Consider the following 22024-nt stretch of genomic DNA (forward strand, 5'->3'; position numbering starts at 1 on the left):
AAGTTTGATTTACAATCCAAAAAAATGCACAAGGCGTTTAGAAACACCCTTTAAGTAACTTGAATAACCTAAATAAGCTCCTAATTATCCTAAGTATATCCTATTAACCTTAGAAAAATCCTAAATAAGTCTTATTATACTAAAATCAATTCCAAATAAATCTTAAACAATCCTTAACAAACTTGAATCAAATTCTAATTAAACCCTAATTGAATCTTAATTAAATCTCAAAAAATCCTAATAAAAATTTAACAAATTTTAATCAAATCCTATTCAAATCTAAATAAAATCTTATCAAATCTTGATCAATTCCTAATTAATCTAAAGTAAATATAACCAAAATTTAATAAAATTTTAAATAAATATTAATTAAATCCTAAAAAATTCTTATAAAATCCTATAGATAATTCAAAACTTCAATAATTAATAATTTAATTAATAATCTTGAGTTAAAATTTGTATATTTTTTAATTTCTTAGTTGAAAATAAAGAAAATAAATTTAAAGGGGATTGAACTTACAAATTGGAAGAAACATCTTATAATCTGTTGAGGTGTTGGTAGGCCTCCTTCTCCAATCTTGATGCCAATCTCCTAATACCAAATTCTCTCTTTTCTACTATTCAATTGCTTTCAAATTTTACATAATTATTAAAAAACCAAATTTGATATTAGTTTGCTCAATTTTTCTTTGATCCAATTAGTTGATTGTTGCAAGTGTTAAAAATCTTTATTTGAATTAAAAATCCAAATACTAAGTCCTTAATCCAATTGAATTTAAATAATCTTTAATCTAGCCATCTAATCAAATTTAAGTTTTTAACATACATTTAATATATATATATAAATTCAAATTTTTTACTTATAGATTTGATATAAAGTTCTAAAATATAAATCTTTTATTATTTCACAAATCTTTTAGTAGATTATATGTAATATATACTGATCTTGTTAATGGCTATATTAATATTATAATGCAATCAACAAAGATTCTATTAGAAACTTCCAATTCATGAAGAATGTTTTGATTAAGCTTTTCCATGATTTTTGTACTTTACAAACTTTTAGTTGTCAAGGTGTAATATTATGTGAAAACATATTAAGGCTTGCATGTATAGTTGAACTCTAGTTCTACAAGTACCAACAAGTCTAACCTATTACTGAAGATGAATTGATTAAGGAAATATTTTTGAAGTATACATTTAAAGTTTATTTCTACTATTGGAATGTAAATCCAAGGAATCATTTTGATCATCATGGAAGTAAAGCAACAACTTTATTGGATGATGTGGTGTAGAATACAAAGATTGTGAATAGATGCCATATAAATGTAGAAATCCTATTGATAGCTTTGAAGCTTAAAGAACAAGATAAAGTATATAAGATTGAAAATAGTAGAAGCTCAAATAAAAATGATGAAATGTCTAAAGAAGCAACTCACAAGGTAATTAGCTTTAAAAACAAATAACTCATAAAAACTACATTCAATCAAGTTGGACAATTAGAGGTGGACATATTATTGAATGAAATTAAAAAATCAAATTTAAAAATGATGCACCTAATAAGTTAAAAAAAAATGAAGTTGTAGATAAAATTAATAAGCACATAGACCAAAAGTTGAATAACATGCAATGCAAATTATTGGTTAAGAACTTAAAAAATGCTACTAAAGTAATCAACTATTCAATTCAAGTACAACAATATCACGTACCTTTGTATATATACATTACAACAAGAGATGTGGTTATAAGAGAATAGTTGATCGGTAGCTTGATACCAAGTTTGAAATAAGTACAATTGTATGTGATATATAAATACAAAGAATTCATATATATATATATATATAATTGAGAGACAAAAACATTGAGATGTTAGATTACCTTGATAACATCAAACTTACCTTAGCATATTTTAGAAAGTACAAGGATATCTTAAGTGATGCTACCTTATATTACTAATGACTTTGCAACATCTAAGATTAAATCTTAAGATTTAATAGTTGGAATGGCTCAAACGAGTCAATTGAGTTACAAACTTTGAAAGATACTTAGTGACAAGGAATGTGTAACTTATTGCTTGCATTTGAAAAATCGAATCTTAAGATTATAAGTATTAAAAGCTTGATGTCAATAAATTAATATGAATCTAGTCTAAAAATTGATAAAATTACAATTTACAACAATAAATTGAAGAGCAGCAGAAATAAAACTCAATGAATTGAGCTACAAGGATTTGCAATTGGTAGTAGAAAGAGAGATAAAGTGTATAGATTTGATGAATTATTATAGACTTTAAAATAGAGATAGATCCATTGTTTTTGTCTTCTAATTAACTATAAATCTACATTATTTGAAAGAAATGATATCTTAATTTTTAACACCATTCAAACTAGATATCTTAAAAGTCAATGTATATTAAATCAAAAGTACCTCCAAAATAATAATTATTGATTTCTATGAATCATAGTAAGTCACTAGATTTGTAATTAATTTTTGAATTCTATTATATTTTTTGATTTTCAAGTCTTGGTCATTGTTTAAAAACATGTTTTGTATTTATTGGTGTGTATATATATATATATATATATATATATATATATTAGTATTAAATAAAGTGAATAATCTTTGTGTATAGATAATGAACATATTGAGCCTTTTCAACTCCTTGTCTATGCTCATCTTTATACTTGCAGACTCATTTTTTTGTGTAAGCTGTAATCTTATTTTCATTGGTTACTTTTCTCATCATTTTTTTATTTGTTCAATGCTTTTGTTCTAGATCATTTGCTACCATGTTAGCAAATTTGTTTAGTTTAGAATCCTTTTCTATTTATAGAATAAGAAATCACATATATACAAATTTCATAACAAGTCTAATATTTTGCCTTAAACTCAAGAATCTCAACTTGCACATGAAATTTTGTTGAGCAGTGATCATTTACAATCTAAGTATAGAAGGCTATTTGCATAAGCATTCTTGCATTTACTTTTGATATGTTATATTAAAATCAATTTTAATATATATTTTTAATCTTTTATTTTAAAAATGTTATAAACTAAATTATTATTATTTGCATATTTTAATATTTTAATTTTAATTTATATATTTTTTATACTTAGTATTTAATTATTAAAATATTAAAATATTAAGAAATATATATTTTATATTTATTTAGTTATTTAGGATATTATTAATATTATTGAATTTTTTACAAATTCCACCATTATTTTTCCATCTACAAAACATATTTTTTTAGTTTTTTTATTCCAATAAAAAATTATATCCAATTATATAGGTTGAAAGGTATTGAAGAAACATGGCATGTGGTTGATGAGGAATTGTGGCAATAGTAGTAAAAAATATGGTGGCATTAGCAATATTATTTATTTTTGCTTAATTTTAGAATAACTTTTATTTACTATATTTTTTTTGTATACATATTTCAACATGTGAAATAGCTACTAATATACAAAAAATCATATTATTTAGAATTATTAATAAAAGCTTTTTAGATGTTGTTTTGACTTTAAATATATTTGTAGTTGATTAATAGATTAGAAACTTAGTCAACAAGCTATCCATAGGCCACATGTATTGGTAGCTTGTGGAACAAGGTAACTATGTGGCACCTATATAGAAAACTTGCCTTGCAAGTTAAGATACATGTCATACAAAGTCAAGACATTTTTAGAGGTCCTATAAAATGTTGCTACATAGATTCTATATATATATATATATATATATATATATAAACAAGAATGAGGCTTTATTTACTCTTGTCAATTCTTTTTTTGTTTCTAATCTAGTTTCAACAGTCTTTAGTTTATTTGTCTTTTGATAATAGCTATTATAATTTCTTTTTAATATACACACTTCTTTATTTCTATTTTGTCACTTTTCTTTTGATACAAATTTCCTAGGTTTATGCATCTTCTTTCAGTTCATGTCGTTGATAGATTGACAAGAGTACACTTATAATATTAGAGCTTTGTCTTGTCTTGATTAAAAGTAGATCATTCTTTTCTCTTGATAAGACATGAGTGTATTGGAAGTGACATATTATCCCATTTTCTTGATAAGACATGAGTGTATTAGAAGTTGAGGATTATCTTCTTCTAAACTAATATTGTTCTTATTATTTTCTTTGTTCTTAAGTCTTTTTTTTTGCTTGTTATGAGTGATATTAAACATTTTTTTTCTAAGTATTATTATAATAAAGCTTCTTAAAATAAAGAATGTAATGGCACAAATGCAAGAACAATTGAGAGAATTGATGCTTACAATACATCAACTCAATTTATCGCATATATTCGAGTGAATCGTATCATGCAAAGTCTCCCTAACATGTGTTTTCTTAGACCACAGATCCATAAACAAGAACAACAATGCATGTAAAATACAATGTATACCACAAACTAGGATAACCAAGTGACCCCTTCACAACTCTGTCAAAAACGTTGAGGCAGAGAGATTATTCTAACATTGCATCACTATCATTTGCTTTACACCGATGTGTGAAATGACTCATCTAGCTGAGACTGAAAGAGATGTTTAGTCATAAATTAACGGTACTCGTCCTCTAAGTTCCTGAATCCGGCAGTCAAATCATCATACAGTTTCTTGTATCTCTGAGTCAGCTCATCCTCGCCATCAGCTGGATCCTCAAACTTCATAGACCTGCACAGCCAAACGAAAATAATCAATCGCATGCGGCACAAGTGTGGGAATAAGAAAAACGAAAAGAGCAAACCAACTCACAGCATGGCCGAAGAACCAAAGAAATGATTGAAAGAGTCGTGACAGCGAAATCATAAAGCAATAGATAGCATCACTTACACAAGCCGATAGATGATATCACTTAAACGCTGCTTGATGATGTTGTAGGTGATTTTCTGTCCTTCTGAACCGGTAGCTCGCTCAACAGCCTGGGAACAACTTTGATCAAGGTTTTAGAATGGAAACTACCAATCCAAGCAGCTTACTATGGCCTCAAAGTTATAGACGTGCCTCTGACAAAGTCATGCTCTGAAGAAGGATATCAAGATGACCTAAAACTGTGACAATAACCAACAAGTAAACATGTTGATCAAGATATGAACAACTAATTGAAGAGCAGTAATGACCGGAAAAACTTGATGCCAACTGTACAGTAAGAATCGAGTGAGAGAAAGACCTGATTGGCAAGAGTGTTAAAGTGGACAATATTGCGCATCATCCATACTGATTTATAGAATGGGCAGAACTTATCATAACTGCCACCCATGAGGAACCCACATCAGACTTGGATAGAAACATCCATAGATTAGGCAAGCTGTCATCCACAACTGCAATCTATTATAACGAAATGCATAACACTCAGTGCCAATGCCCTGTATCTGCAGCTAACATGTGTTCACGTTTCATCGGCCATTTTTCATCAATTCAAGAACACTTAAGCTTTGAGTAGAGTCAACAAAGTAAGACTCACCTGCTAAAGGCGTTCTGTGCCAAGTAGTCCTCACGCAAGAGTTTAGCAACTTCCAAAGTAATCTTGTCCGTTTCGGCCAAAGCATCTTTACCAACAAGCTGTAACCAAACAAGCTTGTCAGTGAGTATAAGTTGGTAACCAAATCGAGAACTGGTAAGAAAACTTCCGAGGTTTCAAGGAACGTACATGAAAATCAAAAAAGGAAACATCTCTGACGAGACAAAGACACCAAGGGCTGCAGGTACTACACCTGAACAATCTCATTCAAATCATCCTCTCGCTGCAAGACCTCTCTGGCCTTTGTTCTAATACCAATAAAATCAGAGTCGAAGTTTTCATAGAAACCCTCCAGAGCCTGCAACATTCGATAAGACAGAGTCATATAGATATGAAAAACAAACAAAACTCAAACAATCTAGTACCAAAGTAATGGGATTGAATCAGTTAGAGAAAAATCGCACCTGCGTGTACTTGGAGTAGGAAATGAGCCAGTTCACTGCTGGAAAATGTTTCCGCTGAGCAAGTTTCTTGTCGAGCCCCCAAAACACCTAATCAACATGCATTTACAATATGCTTTAGTTCCTTCGCTTGGAAGACATGCAACATCATAGCCAACTTCTCATGGGCTTTGGCTTAGAGAATATCTGGTAGAATGTGGTGCACTGGATGAGAGGAGGTACAAATACCAACCTGAACAATACCAAGGGTAGCTGCTGTGACAGGGTCTGAAAAATCTCCACCAGGAGGGGACACTGCTCCAACAATGGTAACACTTCCAGTACGATTCGGGCTTCCCAGACACTTCACTTTCCCGGCTCTTTCATAGAAAGAAGCTAATCTTGCAGCAAGGTAAGCTGGATAACCACTGTCAGCAGGCATCTCAGCCTGAAGCCCCACAAGTGATCACATATTAGCAAAATATCTGGAAAGTAGCATTTCTGAATTGTCTGGCTATGCCCTGAGCAAATATTTTTAAATATTATGATAAATGTTAGTAGATCAGCCAAAATGAAAATCCAACAATGCTAAGACATACTGGATGGTCAGAACAACAATGACTAGAACACGTATCTAAATCTATTAAATGAATATGGTATAAGAACATACAAGCCTTCCGGAAATTTCTCTAAGAGCCTCTGCCCAGCGAGATGTTGAGTCCGCCATCATACTGACATTATACCCCATATCCCTGAAGTACTCCGCCAAGGTAATACCTGCAACAGATAACAAAATGTGATGAACGTAAAATCCTTCAAGATTTCAAACTTTAAGGTCACATTGCGATCAAAAGTTAAGCTTCAGAATAACTCAAGATGGGAACCTGTATAGATGGAAGCTTCACGAGCAGCCACAGGCATATTTGATGTATTGGCCACGAGAGTGGTCCGCTTCATAACAGACTCCTCTCGTCCGTCAGGCAAGGTCATCGTCAATTGCGGAAAATCCATGAGCACCTACATACAGCAACCCAAGGATGTTCAGTATACGCCCCTAGAGAAGCACTTCATACAATACTCCACTTGACGAACAAGAACGCGCAAGTAGCTTTATAAACGTCCAAAAAGCTCAAGTAATTTAATTGCTGGCCCAGAAGGTCATAATATCACACCTCAGCCATTTCATTCCCACGCTCTCCACAACCAACGTAAACAACAGCATTGGAGTTGGAATACTGCGCAAAAACAATTAAATGAGTCGAGTGTCATTACCAACACCACTTTTGCAGGAAAAACATAAGTAAAAACCACAGAACTAAGATCCCATGAAATGAAATGAAATGCAAAAAATTCAATCAGTTGCAACCAACTACCTTAGAAAGTGCTTGACTGATGACGGTCTTCCCACAACCAAATGCACCAGGAATGGCGCAGGTACCTCCAAGGACAGACGGAAACAGAGCATCCAGTATTCGCTGCAAAAGGGGCAATTCAAAATAGAAGCAAAGGAATTTAACGTTGGCAGTGCAATATAAAAAGCACGAAAACATAATCGGTTCATGGATTCCCAACACAACTATACAAAGTGGTATTCTATGTGAATCACCTAAAAATATCATCAATAGATTACATGTACTATACCAAAATGTGAGCAGAATATCTGAAAGGATAAGAGAGCAAATACCTGACCAGTGAGCAGAGGAGTATCAGCAGCAAGCTTCTCGGCAACAGGTCTTGGTGTTCGGACAGGCCATGCCTATTTCCAGGACAGAGGCAACATTATCAGTGACTGAGAAGTAAACAAATAAGAGACAATAGAAAAGAATAATCGACAGAAGAAATTAAGAATAATCTCCACAAGGAAAAAATAATTAGAAGTACTGAGAATTATGAGAACATTTTTTCAATAAACTCGAAAAGTACATATGGAGAAATATAAAGTTTTACCTGAAGCATGGTAAACCTTTTCTTCTCTCCTTGAAACTCAAGTTCAATTACTTCATCCTATCCATGTACCAACGTTGCACGTTTAGTCCTCAATAAGTTATGCCAACTAGGTCCCTGTACAAATTTTTCCGTGAGAAAACTGGTTTAGCACCACAAAGATATTAATCAACCCCACAAAAGACCTACCTCAATCGAGTACTCTCCATCAGGGGCGATGTAAGTGACTTTCCCCATAGCACCAGGTGGCAATCCGAGATGATGTTCAATCAAACTGTTTTCATAGACAGTCTGCACATCCCATAAAGACCCAGCAAAAACATCACTGACTGAATCATGTGGACCACATTCGTTAGCTATCAATTGAAGGTAAGATCACATACCAGAACATATACTCAGTTCTAGCAGAATGCTGACACTCTTTACAATGAACAAAGGTTATCCTCCTAGCTTTGTTAACCTATCACAACACATGATTGTTCACTCCAGCAGCAATCAGTTCATGAAAAAAAAGTACTTACTCCGTATAAATCACCTCCCGTAATAGCATCACCAATACCTAACACGTTTACAAAACAACACGCAAAAGACAAAGGGTGGTTAGTAAGTTTTAAGTTCGTAGCATGGTACTGAAGCTAGAATCTAATAATAGGCTAACACTGTCAGAAAAATTCTGATGTGTAACACTGATGCAATTTGCTTTCACAGAAGACTAGGGAAAGTTCTAAATGTACTTGGACCAGATATACGGATATAACAAAGAGGGACACATAAGTACAGAACTCACTCAAGCCTTTAGGTTTGAATTCCCACTGCCTCTTCCTATCAAGAGCAGGGACTGCAACTCCACGGGGGATATACACATCTTGACACTGAAGCGCAATGGCCTTCAAAGGTCGCTGATACAGAGAAGCGCACAATAGCGAAACAATGTCAAGAAAATATGTAACTTGTAATTCCTATATTAACAATACTAAAGCAAGCAGACGGGTGCTGCATTGAACAATCCTGAGTCCAAGCGATGAGTTAACAATTTCAAGAAGAGTACAGAACTTGCTCGGATCACATAAGTAAACATAGAATTTCACTAAAGAAACACAATTTATTCCAAAGACATGTCGTTAGTGAAGCAACTAAAAAAGCGTCACTTCGCATTAGGGCTGAAACTATACCTGAATACCATCAAAGATATTCTCCAGAATACCAGGACCAAGCTCGACTGACAGGGGCTGCGATACAGACATCACATTATCTCGAATTAAAAGGTTCCGTAACGATACCCGACATGTTAAACATAATGAGCATGAGTGGTGCGATGTCATGCTCAGGACGAAATCGTAAGAAGATTCGCATTCCCGAAGCAAAGAGGTGGATGATGAACAGTTCAACAAATTTGATCAAACAAGTTACCTTGTGTGTCCGCAGAACAGGATCGTTGACCATCAATCCCGCTGTCTCTTCATAAACTGCACAAATTACAAACTTAAGCTTTTTCAACAACAACTTACATAACTTTCGATGCCTCACTTCGGTAGCTCTAAGCCTGAAACGATCATATCAATTGCAGACAACACATAAGCACCCTGTTAAAAAGTTAGTGAGAGGGAAAATAAGGCATATGTGCTCAGACAGACTAGCTAATTTCACAAATCCCTTTACCAAAAGAACTCGCATACCTTGGATAGTGGCTGAATCACCCTCAAGTCGAATTATCTCTCCAATCAACTTATCATGTCCCACACGAACTAACTCATACATAGCTGCTCCTCCCATTCCATCAGCTACCACCACTGGCCCGGAGACCTGACAAGAATTAAATACATCAATCAGTAACCATAAAGATGATGTTTACTTAACATCAGAGGAATCATGTACTAAGCCCTAATTCTGTGAAGTGACTCTGTAGAAAACAGCCCAGGTCATAGAGCGGCACAAATGAAGAGCCTTAAGTATTCCAACGCATCAGTTACGTCTCTACATTACCATAACCCCTCTTTCCCTCAGGATAACAGAGGTGAAGGAACCAGGTACAACCATGAGGTATTGATTACAAGGTTTCTCTATATCTTTGCGACGCAAGACAAGGATTCTCGAACATAGAAAAATAGGAATAATATTGCAGGTTTTTAATTGAAGCGAAACAATAATTCTAAGTGAGTTTCATTTCAGCTGGTACCATAAATAGCGCAATACATTTCAATCAAGAGAACGATCCGCGTTGCAATTGTTCAGCCAGGTAACTGATTGTGAAGTGATAAATCAAGTAGTATCGCAAGAATAGGATCTCAATCGTTTCCACGGACAAGACAAAGAAAAAGGTGAACTCGGGCACTGCACGCCTAAAACCTAATTTTGAAATCCGAGACCAACACCTGCCGAAATCCCAAATTCAATCTCAGTAAACTATACATTTTATCTCAACTTGTGGACTGGATCTTACAATCTCTCAACTAGAATCTAGTGCTCGCAATACTGTAAAATCACCGTATTACATCCTAACCAGCAACCTCCGTGCTTCTAATGCAACACGAACCAAGAGTGTGGAGCACGGGTTCAAAATCGAGATGCATTTAATACCGATTCAAGATCGGCAGTCCGATAAAATGGCTCGGACACATCACATTGACAGTGCTAAATACAAAACCATACCCAAACTGGATTCACTACTAAGAGTGACACATCAAACCAAAAAAAATCTCCATCACAGCAAAATAAGCGCAGGCGGACACTGTACCACGTCCTGACCTCTAGCACTACCCCGCCCATTCCCTCCACTCCAACATTCCACTCTCCTCGATCACGCCACGAAAAAGTGCAGAAAATCTCAATCGATCCGGGCACTCATCGCGCACGCAGCAATACAATGAGGGAAAGAACACCAGACATGCGAAATTGAGGGATCGGTGAAGGAGGATGACCTTGCGAACGTATCCATACTCGCTCTCCTGTTCACCTTCTTCGAAGGTGAAGAGACGGTCGCCATTGATGGCAGGCATGGTGGCGAAGCCCTAGGGCAGTGCGGGAGCGGAGCAGAGTGGGATCTGGTGCAAGGCGAGGGGAAATGTGGCCCCAGGAAGCAGCCGAGGAGGAGGAGCACAACGCGGCGGCGATGTGAAGGCCTGGAGAAGCAAGCAAGCAAGCAAGGGTCACGAGATCCACCTCTGGCTCTCACTCTCTCTCTGTCTCTCTGTCTCGCTCTCCTCTGGTCTTGGCCAGCGTTGAAGGATGCTGTTGACATGTCCCTCCTCTTCATATTTACCACTCTCACTCCCTTCCCTCCAGCCTGCCAGCTGCCGCGTCCTTTTTTAGGGGTTTGCGCCAATCGCTGTCGCTCCGACGTGGCACCGACGGGTGGTAGATGGATGGATGTACGGTAAGTGGAGTGGATGGGTGGATGGGTGGATGGATGGTGGAAGGATGACGGGTGGATGACTGACGGATCGTGTATGGATGATAACATTCATCTATATTACAATCGTGTATGGATGATAACATTCAAAAAATTACAATCGTGTATGGATGATAACATTCAAAAAATTACAAACTATATTTATTATTTGAAAACATCTCATCAAAAAGAAAAATTAAGAAAACATAAAACTTTACAACATTTGTAAGATCCTTACAATTGATGTTTTATTTTAAATGATTATTTCTATAGAATGTTATTAAATTTTATTTTTTTTAGGTGTTTATTTAGAAAAATGTTTTGATTTTTATATAAGTGTACAGACACAAAATATGTAGAATTTATGGATTACATCATCCAAGTGAAAATTAAAAAATACATAAAATTGTATTATAAAAAAATAAAAAAATTGTAAGATTAAATTAATCTTACTACCAATACACTTTATTAAAAACACTTGGAAGAAGAAAAAATAATTGATTTGGAAAAAAAATCTCATAATTGTAATTATTGTAAAATAATACATTTTTTCTAGTCCTTGAAAACAAATTAAGCATCTAATATTGCTAAATAAGACTGAAATAGAAAAGTGTTACTTTTGAATCTATGTCTCATAATTTAATTTCCTCTTGACTACCTCTTAATAGTTTGTTTTATTTCTCATACCAACCAAATATTTTAATTTTAATTTCTAAAAACATAACATGTATTTTATAAATTTTAGTTGATTTAATACTAATATTAAATAATTTATTTTCCAACATACATTGCTTTTAGCTTGTGTTGTTAATTCGATATTTGTACGATATTTTTCATAATTTATAACAATAAATTACAGATGGTATTTGCATATACTCCATTAAGTTTTATAATTTAGGAAAAAAATCAAATCAAAAAATTAAAAAATTGAGCGCAGAATTGAATCTTACTTTGATTTATGTTTTTGATTCAATGCAACTTTTTAGTAACATTTTTATTTTATTTTTCATCTAAATTATCATTTATAAATAAATAGAAGATGAAGAAGAAAAACAAAAAATACAATATAACTATTACTTATTCCGTATCTTACATCACCTTTGAATTTTCACAACAATTATGGATTAATAATACAACTTATTAAAAATATCACTTTAACTCCTACATTTATATGACACATTTATCATAAAAACACATTTAGACCTTTGGATTATCTTCAAATATCTTATTTATTGCTATAATTCAGATTCTTTAGTCTTAAAAGATACATTTTTGACGTCACCAATGAAATTTACTTCACAATCCCACGTTCCTATTCCAAACACAAATAACACTATCAACTGTATCGACACCTTTGCTCACTAATACAACATCACAATGAAATTTGCAACAGTTTCCTCTCCATATCTACTTTTCGTTTAATTGTTTTTGCAAAGTCAGGTCATTTGATGCACCACTCATCAATTAGAAGTGACAGATGTAGCTGCCGTCTTGTGTATTGTGCTCCTCCGTTTTAGGATGTGAGTTGGATTGGGAACTATGCAATAAGTATCAAGTGTGGGAGTTTATTTGAAGTAGTCATTAATGTTGCATTTTCCATAAAAATAACAATGAGGACGATTTTCAACACCTCCATTGTTATGTGAGAACCACTAACTCTGAAATCCAAATGAAAATCTGCAGACTCACTACAATCATTCATCACAAATCATATTCCAGAACAAAATTGAAAATCGCCTCAAATATTTCATCGAGCTTGCAAATTCAATCTTTGAGCACTTTAGTGCAATAAAAAAGAAGGATTGAAGAGCTATATTATGCAGGTAGAAATACAAGCAATAGCTACATCATAAATAGAAATTGGCTGCCCAGCAAAGTGACTTAACCAATAGCCATGTGCAGTTTAAAATTTGTATCGACTTTATCGTATCAAATATGAAACTCTTCCCAACAAACTGATCCTGAAGCTACAATACACCACTCTCATCCAGAAACGATAGATTCAGCACTGAGAATGAGCAGGCTTCTGGAATGAAGTGAGAGCCTGAAACGATCATGCCTGCCATCCAACAAACAATGCCACTCAAATATGAGATGATACTGTTTAAGAACGTATTTGAACTGTAGAAGCAAAGTCAGAAATGATTCAGGGCATGTAATGTTAGGTGATGAGGACTTGCTTTAGACCTCATAAATGTATGATGTCAAACTAGGATCATCTAAGGTTAATACCATTACGATCTACAATTGTGGTTTCGATTTCATCACAACACCTGCATGGCGACCTCCGGCCCCACTGTAGCGCCGGCACGCATGGTCGCCACTGGCGTCCAAATTCATGGCTGTTGATGAGACTAAGCGAAAGGAGACCCTGGCCTATAGTGAAGTTGCTGAGTCAAACGCTCGCCAAAAGTTCCGTTGCCATGATACTGCATTTGGAGATCATCTTCTAGGGTCATTCTTCTCAATGCAAAGTCTAATATGTTATTATCTACATTTAAATGGTTTCTTCTAGTTGGGCTACCATCTGGTGTACGTTGGGGAGGTGTATTCCAATGGGAGTCTCTGCGAGGTTCAAAGTAAGCTCCTCCATTTATCATGGACGGGCTTGCGTATCGTCCACTCTGTGTCCTTGAGCTGTTCTCATACCCCTCGTTGGGATAGGCAGAGAAGGCGCCACACAACTGATTTGGAAGTAAAGGTGAGCAGCCATAGCCTCCACCAGGCGGAGTTGATGATCCTGAGCTCATCATCCCTGGAGTGGACATTCCACTGTAGACCTGATGGACTGCTCGTGGAGACCTGATAGACGGAAGTACAAACGGTCCATGGCCTCGTGGTGAAAGGTCACTGCAAAAAAGTAAAGAACATAAAAGAGCTATATTAGAGATAACGATCTTCGGGAATCTGATACAGCAGCACCTTCATGCACATTCTGCACTTTAAAGAAAATGACTTGCAAAAGTAATGCATCCAAAGACTGGTAGAATTATAGATAAAACATAAACAGCTGATGACTAGGATGGGCGTGGAACCTTGTTGGAGAATGAGGTAGCCTTCCTCTGGTTAGCGGACGATACGCTCCGTCATTCTCTTGCGCAGTAGCGTGCCTGTGCCCCACGTGCGGCGTCACATTCTACAAGCACCACCATGAAAAAGGCATATAAGATAACATCATGATGGAGACTACAGCAATCCAGACCAAAACGAAGAACACTTGGCAGACTGTTAACGTGGGTGAGTCTAGATGGAAACTAAGAACAGAGTCGTGACTCAAGCACCACATTTATCTTTCAAAGGTAAAGCACCATGGCAGTTCGCACAAACCAAGTAAGAAGAATGAGCTAAAAACCTCAATCGGATCCAAGAAGAACGTGGACAAACTATAATTCAGATTGAATGCAAGAATCAGCCCGGGAAGGTTAAATGACAAAGCTGACCACAGGTCTGATTGCAGGAATGGTACTGGGTTGTAAATCAGCTCCAGTAAGGTTGTCATCTGGCCTGCAGATGCGAGGGACGTCCTGAACAAAAGGGTGTTCCAGCAACTGAGCAGCTGTTGGCCGTTGTGCAGGGTCACGTTGCAAGCACAAACGTACAAACGCTTTACCCTCTCTGGACAATGTGTCTGGTATGGAGGGCAATTCTTTGCTGTTCCCGATTTTAAACATTGCTGCAACCTGCCACACAATCGAACATTTAATACTCAACTTCATCACAATAAAGTCAAGTTTACTCTATTTCAAAAACGAATAGGCCCAGCAATACTTCTCTAGGATTGTAATGCAAGGTTTTATAGAGAATGGCATAAAATATAGAGGGTTGCAAAAGAAAGGAATCAGAGTGCGGGTTGCTCACTCCTTCATATTGGTTCCATGGAGGTTTGGTAGTCAACATCTCAAGCACAGTACAACCTAGACTCCATATATCCACAGCCAAATCATACCCTCCTGAATTCTTGATTACCTGCCAATTAAGAATCATGTTAAATCGTAATTGAGGAGGGGAATCTCTAACAGCTCCATCACTGCATTTAAGTAATACCGGCTAAATGCAGACGATTTGGATGAGTATGTTTGTAAGATGTAAACAGTCAGCATAATCAATTATACGTTTGACACATACCTCAGGAGCCATCCAGTAAGGGCTTCCCTTGAAAGACTGGAGAAAGGATTGAGCAGAAATCTGCATCACAATGTCTCAGGATACATGAGGAACAAAGAGTACCTTCTAACAAGAGAGAATCGAAAAGCAGCATTTCAAAAACCAAGGACTGGAAAAATACCTTACACTTTTTGTTTAAAGCAACCAGGAACAAAAGCGCTTATGAACTAAGAATTTCTAATCTCTAGCTGCAAAATGGTGCACAAAACCGAGTACAGATGTGGTACTGAAACAATTGACGATACGTACATGCTTAGCCATGCCGAAGTCAGCAAGTTTCACCATTCCGTTAGTGTCTACAAGAATGTTCGCTCCTTTAATATCTCTGAAAAAAACAATATCAACTTTGATCAGTGGAAACTGTACAAAAACCAAATAATTTAAGCTCATACAATAATTACTGGTATAAGCAACAGAAGCCATCCAAAATTCAAAGCTTCAGAAGATGGATTAGTAAAAACGTACCTATGCACAGTATTTTGATTATGCAGGTATGCTAACCCAGAAAGGATCTGACGAGTGTAGTTGCGTACGACAGGCTCTTTGAAAGCACCGTACTCTTGGAGTAGTTTATGGATTGACCCACCTGAAACATACTCTAAATATATATACAACCTGTCCTCCAACTGCAAAGTTCGCAACCATGTGATTAGACCTGGACATGTCACCCACACACCAGGAAGAATGATGGCATTAAGATGTGTCACACTTCATGGTGAAAATTAAAAGCCGTGAAAGGTTTGTATCGTACCGTTTCGGTGCCAATGTACTGTACAATGTTCTCATGTCTCAATTTACTCAACAAACTTATTTCCTGGTTCACAACCACAGCATAAGTTCATCAAAACTCACGACATCACCAGGACACATTGCTTTCTGTACGTTCACCTAGGGGCTACGGAGGTGGGATCACAAGGTGTCATTCATCAGAGATCTCCAGTAAAATATAGAACACAAAGTCATGCGATTCTTGATAATCTCAGCTAGTCAGAGCTGATAAAGAGTAGTCAAGGAAAGAAAGAGAATAGCAATGATAGCATACCACTAGTAAGAACTATTAAAATCGGTTGAAACAACCGTTGAGACATACTAACACAAACGACAAAGAAGTCCAACAACCGGATTTAATGTCGAAAGAACAAATCAGCTGCATACAAGAGTTTATCTGTCGTAAAAAGAATGTCTGAACACACCTGTCCTAACTGCTTGACACTTTCCTTTGATTTGTGATCATCCAAAACCAAGAGAACTTCTTTCATGGCACAAAAACCCCCATTATCACTGCAAAATACACAAAAGGTCTGTCATTCAACACATAAACTTCACACTGGCTTTGATTTTGCAAGAGCTACGACTTGACATAAAAAAATCACCAATTAAAACTTGAGATCACCATAATAAGAAGAGCACACAAGAACCATTCTGTTGCAAGGAATTATTGTCAGAGGAGAGAATTACCTGTTGAAACCCACGTATACATTTCCAAATGTTCCGCTTCCAAGAAGCTTTCCCTTCCGCCATTTCGTTGAGGTCCCAGATACAGGTGGTTCTACAGACCTGGAACGTTCCATACTAGCGGACGTATGACGAGACATTGTAGGCGTGCTCGGTCCTGAGGTAATAGGGGGAGAAGTGTAAGGGCTACTATTGCCCGTGGTCGAAGGAGGCAACGGCAACGGCAAGGGCTTCGGTGCGTACTGAGAGCGACCTTGACCATCTTCGTGCCAAGTTTTGGGCGAGTCAGGTCCACCACAAGTGCGAGTGATAGCCCGTGGATGCCTAGGAGAAACAGTAGCACTTGCAGTACGACTAGGTCCAGGACTTCGTAATCTTGGACTTGGGGACCTGTCTTCGTGGTGCTGCGGTGCCCATAAGGGCGCGGGATCTCCTTGCCAAGAATTATACCCAGATGTGTTGCCTGAGTGAGGACTGCCAGTGACAGATCCTGACACTGCCGGCTGGTTCTGCGAAACGGAGTGGGGGCTCGGGGCAGGACTCGACATTGAACTGTCAGGTTGAGATTGAGGAATCTTCAGAGGTGAAGGCCACATTGGAGACCAAACCCGTGATGTGGGAGAGATGACAGGCGGGTGATTGCCAGGAAGAGGACTCATAGAACGGGGGGTCTCTAGACGCACTGGCTCAGCCCTAGACATTCTACCACGCAGTGCTGTTGAGGCTTGAATGAATCTGGCAAAAATAGAAATCGGAAGCCAAGCAATAAGAATGCAGTAGTATGCTGATTCATCAAGAAGCGCGGGAAGCGCTCAATGAACTCCATTGCTTACATACAAAATTTGACAAAACTAGCACTTACTGCGTAATTGGTCGAAGCAGGTCAGTGGGTTCGGGCTCCTGCAACGGTCGGAGATGCGAGACTCGTCCTTGTTGACGAGGATCTACTTCAACACTCCCCAACGAGCTTGTACTAGAGACCGACCCGGATGGATAATCCCCTTCAGTGGTAGGCTCCATCCGTCCGACCTGAGCTGGTGAGGGCAAAGGCATGGACGTTGCATGATGCAACCCAGGGGTCGACTGATTTTGGGCATTAGACAACTGTCCCTCTGAGTACGTCCGTTCCACGGATTTAATGGGAGGTGCACATGGTAACGGAAGAGGCTGTCCATAGGAATGCCGTCTTCTGCTGTTGTTCCTAGGTGATGAGGGAGACGGCGACCGCGATCCCACACCAGATCCAGAGCCTGCCTCCGAAACCAAATCTAAACTGTGGCGGGAACTGTACTTACTACTTCCGTTGTCTTCCCTCGCGCGTGGCCTAGGCCTCTGGGACTGTCCCGAACCTCCATCAGATGAACCACTAGTGGTTGATTTCTTCCCCTTCTTACCATCCTTGGACATGGGCCACCAGGGCATCTTAAAAGCCGCAGTGATTGCTAAGTGAGAAGGCTCAGCTTAATCTAGACGTTCAAAATCTCTCACCTCCACTACATGCTGTGATTGAGCAAAGAATATCAATGTTGGTTATGCCCTCTTCTAGTCTTTCTTAAATAGGTGTAACAGAGTCTGGCCACAGGTGCATCGTAGAGATATTATAACTTCTTTATCAAAATAACGAGCCCACATTTCGAAATGGCACACAAAAAAAAATCAGCGGAGGAAATAGATTGGATTCAAAATCCAGTTCAGGATTTCTCTAACCAGTAACAAGTCCGGCACCTCCGGGTCACGAGCCTAAACAGAAGAGCGCCCCCAACAGTCTCGACCCCGACTCTCATATGCAGTTCACGAATTCAGATGCTGGGAATCACGCAACTCTGCCCGAATGTTGAAGGGGAATTGACCTTGTAATGCTCCACAAAAACCAGCCACATACACGTATATTTGAGTAGATGCGGAAGCCATACACTAGTAACCAGCTCAAAACTGCTGCAATGGCCTTCCCCAAGAAACAAACTCCTCCAGTGCAAGTAGGTCGGTGCATGGCCTCAAAAGAAAGCATGCCATAGTCGACAATCACTCCAGAAGTTTAACACCAGCTCGTGCATACTAGGCTCCACTACTCGGATGCAGAAGACATAAATAAACAGCAACCGGGAACAAAAACTTCATCCGCATGTTTTAAAGCTGTTGCTCTTCAATCACGTGAATTGGTAGCTACCTGACTCCATTTCATTCAGCACGGTTCCAACCAAGTTGAAACACCATAGATGAACGATCTGCACACGGAAATAACACCGCAAATATTTAGTCACCTCTCTCTTTCTTTCACGATTCTGTACAACATATTTCGGTCCTCAAGTGCCACTATTCGACCTGTTTCTTTCAGAATTCGTAAATTGATTAAACAGTAACTGAGGAAAACTGCCCCCGCAACTTCATAAGCCACCAAAGTCACTTCATCCTCTTGCACCTCATGTTGATGACGAGTAACTTAAAGAAAAGATATAATAAAAATCAAACGCATAGTTCAATCTTCTGAAACAACCTAAAACATCTTCTCCACGACTGAAGTGATACTTCATATGTTACTGACCATCAAAAGTAACACTCACTGCGTGTTCTTGCAAAATACATTGCAACCAGAAATTTGAAGTTTAGAAGGTCAAAAATCTCGAACAATCTAGAATTTTCCAAGGGTAGCAAACATCAATAGCATGAGCTACATACGCTAAGCTCCACCGAGCTGATGGTGATGAAGCTTCCCGCAGTCGGAATTGGCTGAATGAGGAACTAAATGTTACGGAACAGACGTCGCTGCAGAAGCCAAATCTATCAAGATTGCCACGGAACTACAAATTAAGAGAAAATCGCAATGTAGGTTGTCTGCATCTAAGTGGTCCATACCTTGGTACCATGTAAGTGCAGGAAACAACCGCGAAACTACACGCATCATAATGCTAATGATAACTACACTATAACAAACAATCGCAAAGAACACACAAGGCGGGAACGAAGAAGCAAATCCATATTGCAGATTGCAATGCGGAGTGCTAATGTTCACAAACATACAGACTCCCAGAAGATAAGCGGCGGATACCCGGGCACCAAGCCTGGAGTATTCAAGCTTCTCAACTACAACCCTATTTTGAGACACGGAAGCAGATCAGGCATAAAAGATGAGTAACCCTTGAATGCAATGAACAAAACTGCAAGGGGTAAGTCCACGGAACCCCGTCATTCGCAAGCGGCCCTCCTCAACACTAACCAATGCCAACAAAGACGACCATCTGGTGTGCGCATCACTTCAACATTACACAAAACTACATACCCAGCAACTCAAAAATGGGTCGTGCACCTAAAACAACAACATACACCCCCAACTCGGATTAACTCTTGTACTGATTCTAGGGCAACCCCACGAGAGGTCAATCTCTTCTTCCCCTTCTAAACCAATCGTTCTAAACCACTTCTCCTCCCTAGAAACCCACTCGGTGAAACATTCCCACTGCAGCGATGTACAGTACCGTCACGTATGCCACAATCTCCGCACGGACGCTCACGAATCAAAAACCAAACCGTCGTCTCCTACGAAGGGTATCTAGGAGAAGGCGGGAGGACGAACAAGGCCACGAAAGCAAGCAAAGCAATATGGTCAGATACAGCAAGACGAGGGAGGACCCACAAACAGAAAAACGCACCGCAGCGGAATGGCAGCAAGGACCTCCACGAGGAATGGAGTCCATGAGTTAGTGTGGATGAGTAGAGTAGCAACAACGAATCTGGAGAAAGCAGCACTGTAGGGGGTTGGGGCTTCAAAGTGTTGGGCCCTGAGTGCCAAAGTGGCGCTGGGGCGAGCAGAGAGGGGTTGCTGCGAGGAGTGCGAGCAGCAGCAACAGCAGGCAAGCTGTCTCTCTTTTTCTCTCTCTCTCTCTCGTTCTCCCAGGTGGGGAGGGGTGGGAGGGGGGGAGGTGGGTGGTACTCCTCCAATAACTTCACCAATGCTGCGACACTGGTATTCGTGACGCCTTCTCTACCAACGCATCCCCCCTTTCCTTCCCTTCGCTTCCCTTTCATTTCCTTTCCTTTCTTCCTTTCCTTCCTTGCCCTTCCTGGTCTTCATTCGTCGTCGTGTGCGGGAGTGCGTCAGCAGCGCAGGCAAAGCCAAGCAAGGTTGAGGCGAGGCGAAGTGATTCGCCATCGATCCCGCTTCCTCTCTACATCTATCGACTTCTGTTTGTGCTACGTCTGCGGGCGTTCGCGTCCGCGTTCGGTAGGGTTAGTCTGCGTTTCTTGTCGTCCGAGATAGTCTGTGTTTGCGTCATTCTGCGTTCGCGTTAGCGTCTGCTGCCGTCTACAGTATCCCCCCACGTACCCAATCGCGGCGACAGGTCCGCCTTCTCGCTTGGCGGCGAAGCTCGGTTGAAGCTTTTGGAAATCCTCATTAATCCGTACAGTTATCCACGCAATATTCTTTCGTAATGCAACGTTTCAATTTCAAGGAAACATCTCCACTTGTTTTCATAGTTTCATGTTGAAATTCTTATTGTACATTTGTGTGTGTGTGTGCATGTGTTTGTTTAGTTTTTTAATTTCATGTTCAATGCATTTATTTAATATTTGAGTAAGCTCTAAATAAATGAAGAATGCTTTAACATTATTTTAAACTAATAATAAAGTAAATTATAAATAAAAAAATCTTACTACTATCTAATTTATATAAATTTATTTTTATAAATAATTTAAAATATTTTTTGAAAGAATTTAATTTAAATTCATGTAAACTATAAATAATTTTAAAATAAAAATTATAATAATTTTTTAAAATTAATTAGTAACAAAATATTAAATACTAATACAAATATATATATATATATATATATAATATTATTATATCTTATTTTATTTAAATTATAATATTTCAAGTTTAATTTTTTACTTAATTTGTAATATTTTTATTTGTCATTTCTATTATTATTCATAAATAAAAAAAATTAAAATTTATTCTTATATTATTATAATATTACATAAAAATAATGAAAACTTGTCAAAGACATGAATTATAGAGAATCAAAGAATCAACATATTCTTATGTCACTAGGAAAGAATATATTATTACTCAAATGTGGTATAATATTAAAATTGGAATGGCTATTTTCAAAGACAAGAAGAATAGAGATACCTAAAATAAGACAAAAAATATGAAAGATATTGACTAGAGTAAA

At 37.7% G+C, this 22024-nt stretch overlaps 2 protein-coding genes across 5 annotated transcripts; both read right to left on the minus strand.

Annotated features, from left to right (window-relative positions):
• Nucleotides 1–4259: 4259 nt before the first annotated feature.
• LOC112275512 (V-type proton ATPase catalytic subunit A) lies at nucleotides 4260–11061 on the minus strand. Its single transcript, XM_024505925.3, has 20 exons — nucleotides 10765–11061; nucleotides 9523–9649; nucleotides 9257–9312; nucleotides 9019–9075; nucleotides 8634–8745; nucleotides 8368–8405; nucleotides 8036–8137; nucleotides 7850–7906; nucleotides 7587–7658; nucleotides 7276–7377; nucleotides 7075–7137; nucleotides 6787–6919; nucleotides 6573–6679; nucleotides 6156–6350; nucleotides 5927–6013; nucleotides 5716–5820; nucleotides 5466–5563; nucleotides 5172–5250; nucleotides 4835–4923; nucleotides 4260–4675 (listed from the first exon to the last, which is right to left on the minus strand). The coding sequence occupies exons 1-20, from the start codon at nucleotides 10840–10842 to the stop codon at nucleotides 4561–4563; spliced, it is 1872 nt and encodes a 623-aa protein (XP_024361693.1). The 5' UTR covers nucleotides 10843–11061; the 3' UTR covers nucleotides 4260–4560.
• Nucleotides 11062–12979: 1918 nt separating this feature from the next.
• On the minus strand, nucleotides 12980–20805 carry LOC112275511 (mitogen-activated protein kinase kinase kinase YODA). Of its 4 annotated transcripts, XR_012216563.2 has the most exons (14): nucleotides 20501–20805; nucleotides 18561–19078; nucleotides 17716–18353; nucleotides 16857–17588; nucleotides 16592–16679; nucleotides 16150–16212; nucleotides 15864–16024; nucleotides 15648–15723; nucleotides 15360–15419; nucleotides 15093–15200; nucleotides 14675–14914; nucleotides 14270–14370; nucleotides 13508–14084; nucleotides 12980–13293 (listed from the first exon to the last, which is right to left on the minus strand). XR_012216563.2 is itself a non-coding variant. In XM_090246506.1 (13 exons), the coding sequence occupies exons 3-13, from the start codon at nucleotides 18273–18275 to the stop codon at nucleotides 13589–13591; spliced, it is 2685 nt and encodes an 894-aa protein (XP_090102632.1). In that variant the 5' UTR covers nucleotides 18276–18353; nucleotides 18561–19078; nucleotides 20501–20805; the 3' UTR covers nucleotides 13325–13588. The 4 variants fall into 4 exon arrangements, 2 of the variants coding, with proteins under 2 accessions (XP_090102632.1, XP_024361686.1); XR_002967755.3 differs by having other exon boundaries at nucleotides 17716–19078; XM_090246506.1 differs by lacking the exon at nucleotides 12980–13293 and having other exon boundaries at nucleotides 13325–14084.
• Between the last annotated feature and the right edge of the window lie 1219 nt (nucleotides 20806–22024).

Source organism: Physcomitrium patens, chromosome 23 (assembly GCF_059467195.1).
Source record: "Physcomitrium patens ecotype Gransden chromosome 23, ASM5946719v1, whole genome shotgun sequence".
Taxonomy (NCBI): Eukaryota; Viridiplantae; Streptophyta; class Bryopsida; order Funariales; family Funariaceae; genus Physcomitrium; species Physcomitrium patens.

Coding starts and splice junctions, on each gene's coding strand:
- LOC112275512 (XM_024505925.3), bottom strand. CDS start 10,842: ATGCCTGCCATCAATGGCGACCGTCTCTTCACCTTCGAAGAAGGTGAA. Junction 7,659..7,849: donor AAAGGTTTACCATGCTTCAG/GTAAAACTTTAT, acceptor TCCTGGAAATAG/GCATGGCCTGTCCGAACACC. Junction 7,378..7,586: donor CTCCTCTGCTCACTGGTCAG/GTATTTGCTCTC, acceptor CCCCTTTTGCAG/CGAATACTGGATGCTCTGTT.
- LOC112275511 (XM_090246506.1), bottom strand. CDS start 18,275: ATGCCCTGGTGGCCCATGTCCAAGGATGGTAAGAAGGGGAAGAAATCA. Junction 17,589..17,715: donor CTGCTTCGACCAATTACGCA/GTAAGTGCTAGT, acceptor TATTTTTGCCAG/ATTCATTCAAGCCTCAACAG. Junction 14,371..14,674: donor TTCCTGCAATCAGACCTGTG/GTCAGCTTTGTC, acceptor TGGTGCTTGTAG/AATGTGACGCCGCACGTGGG.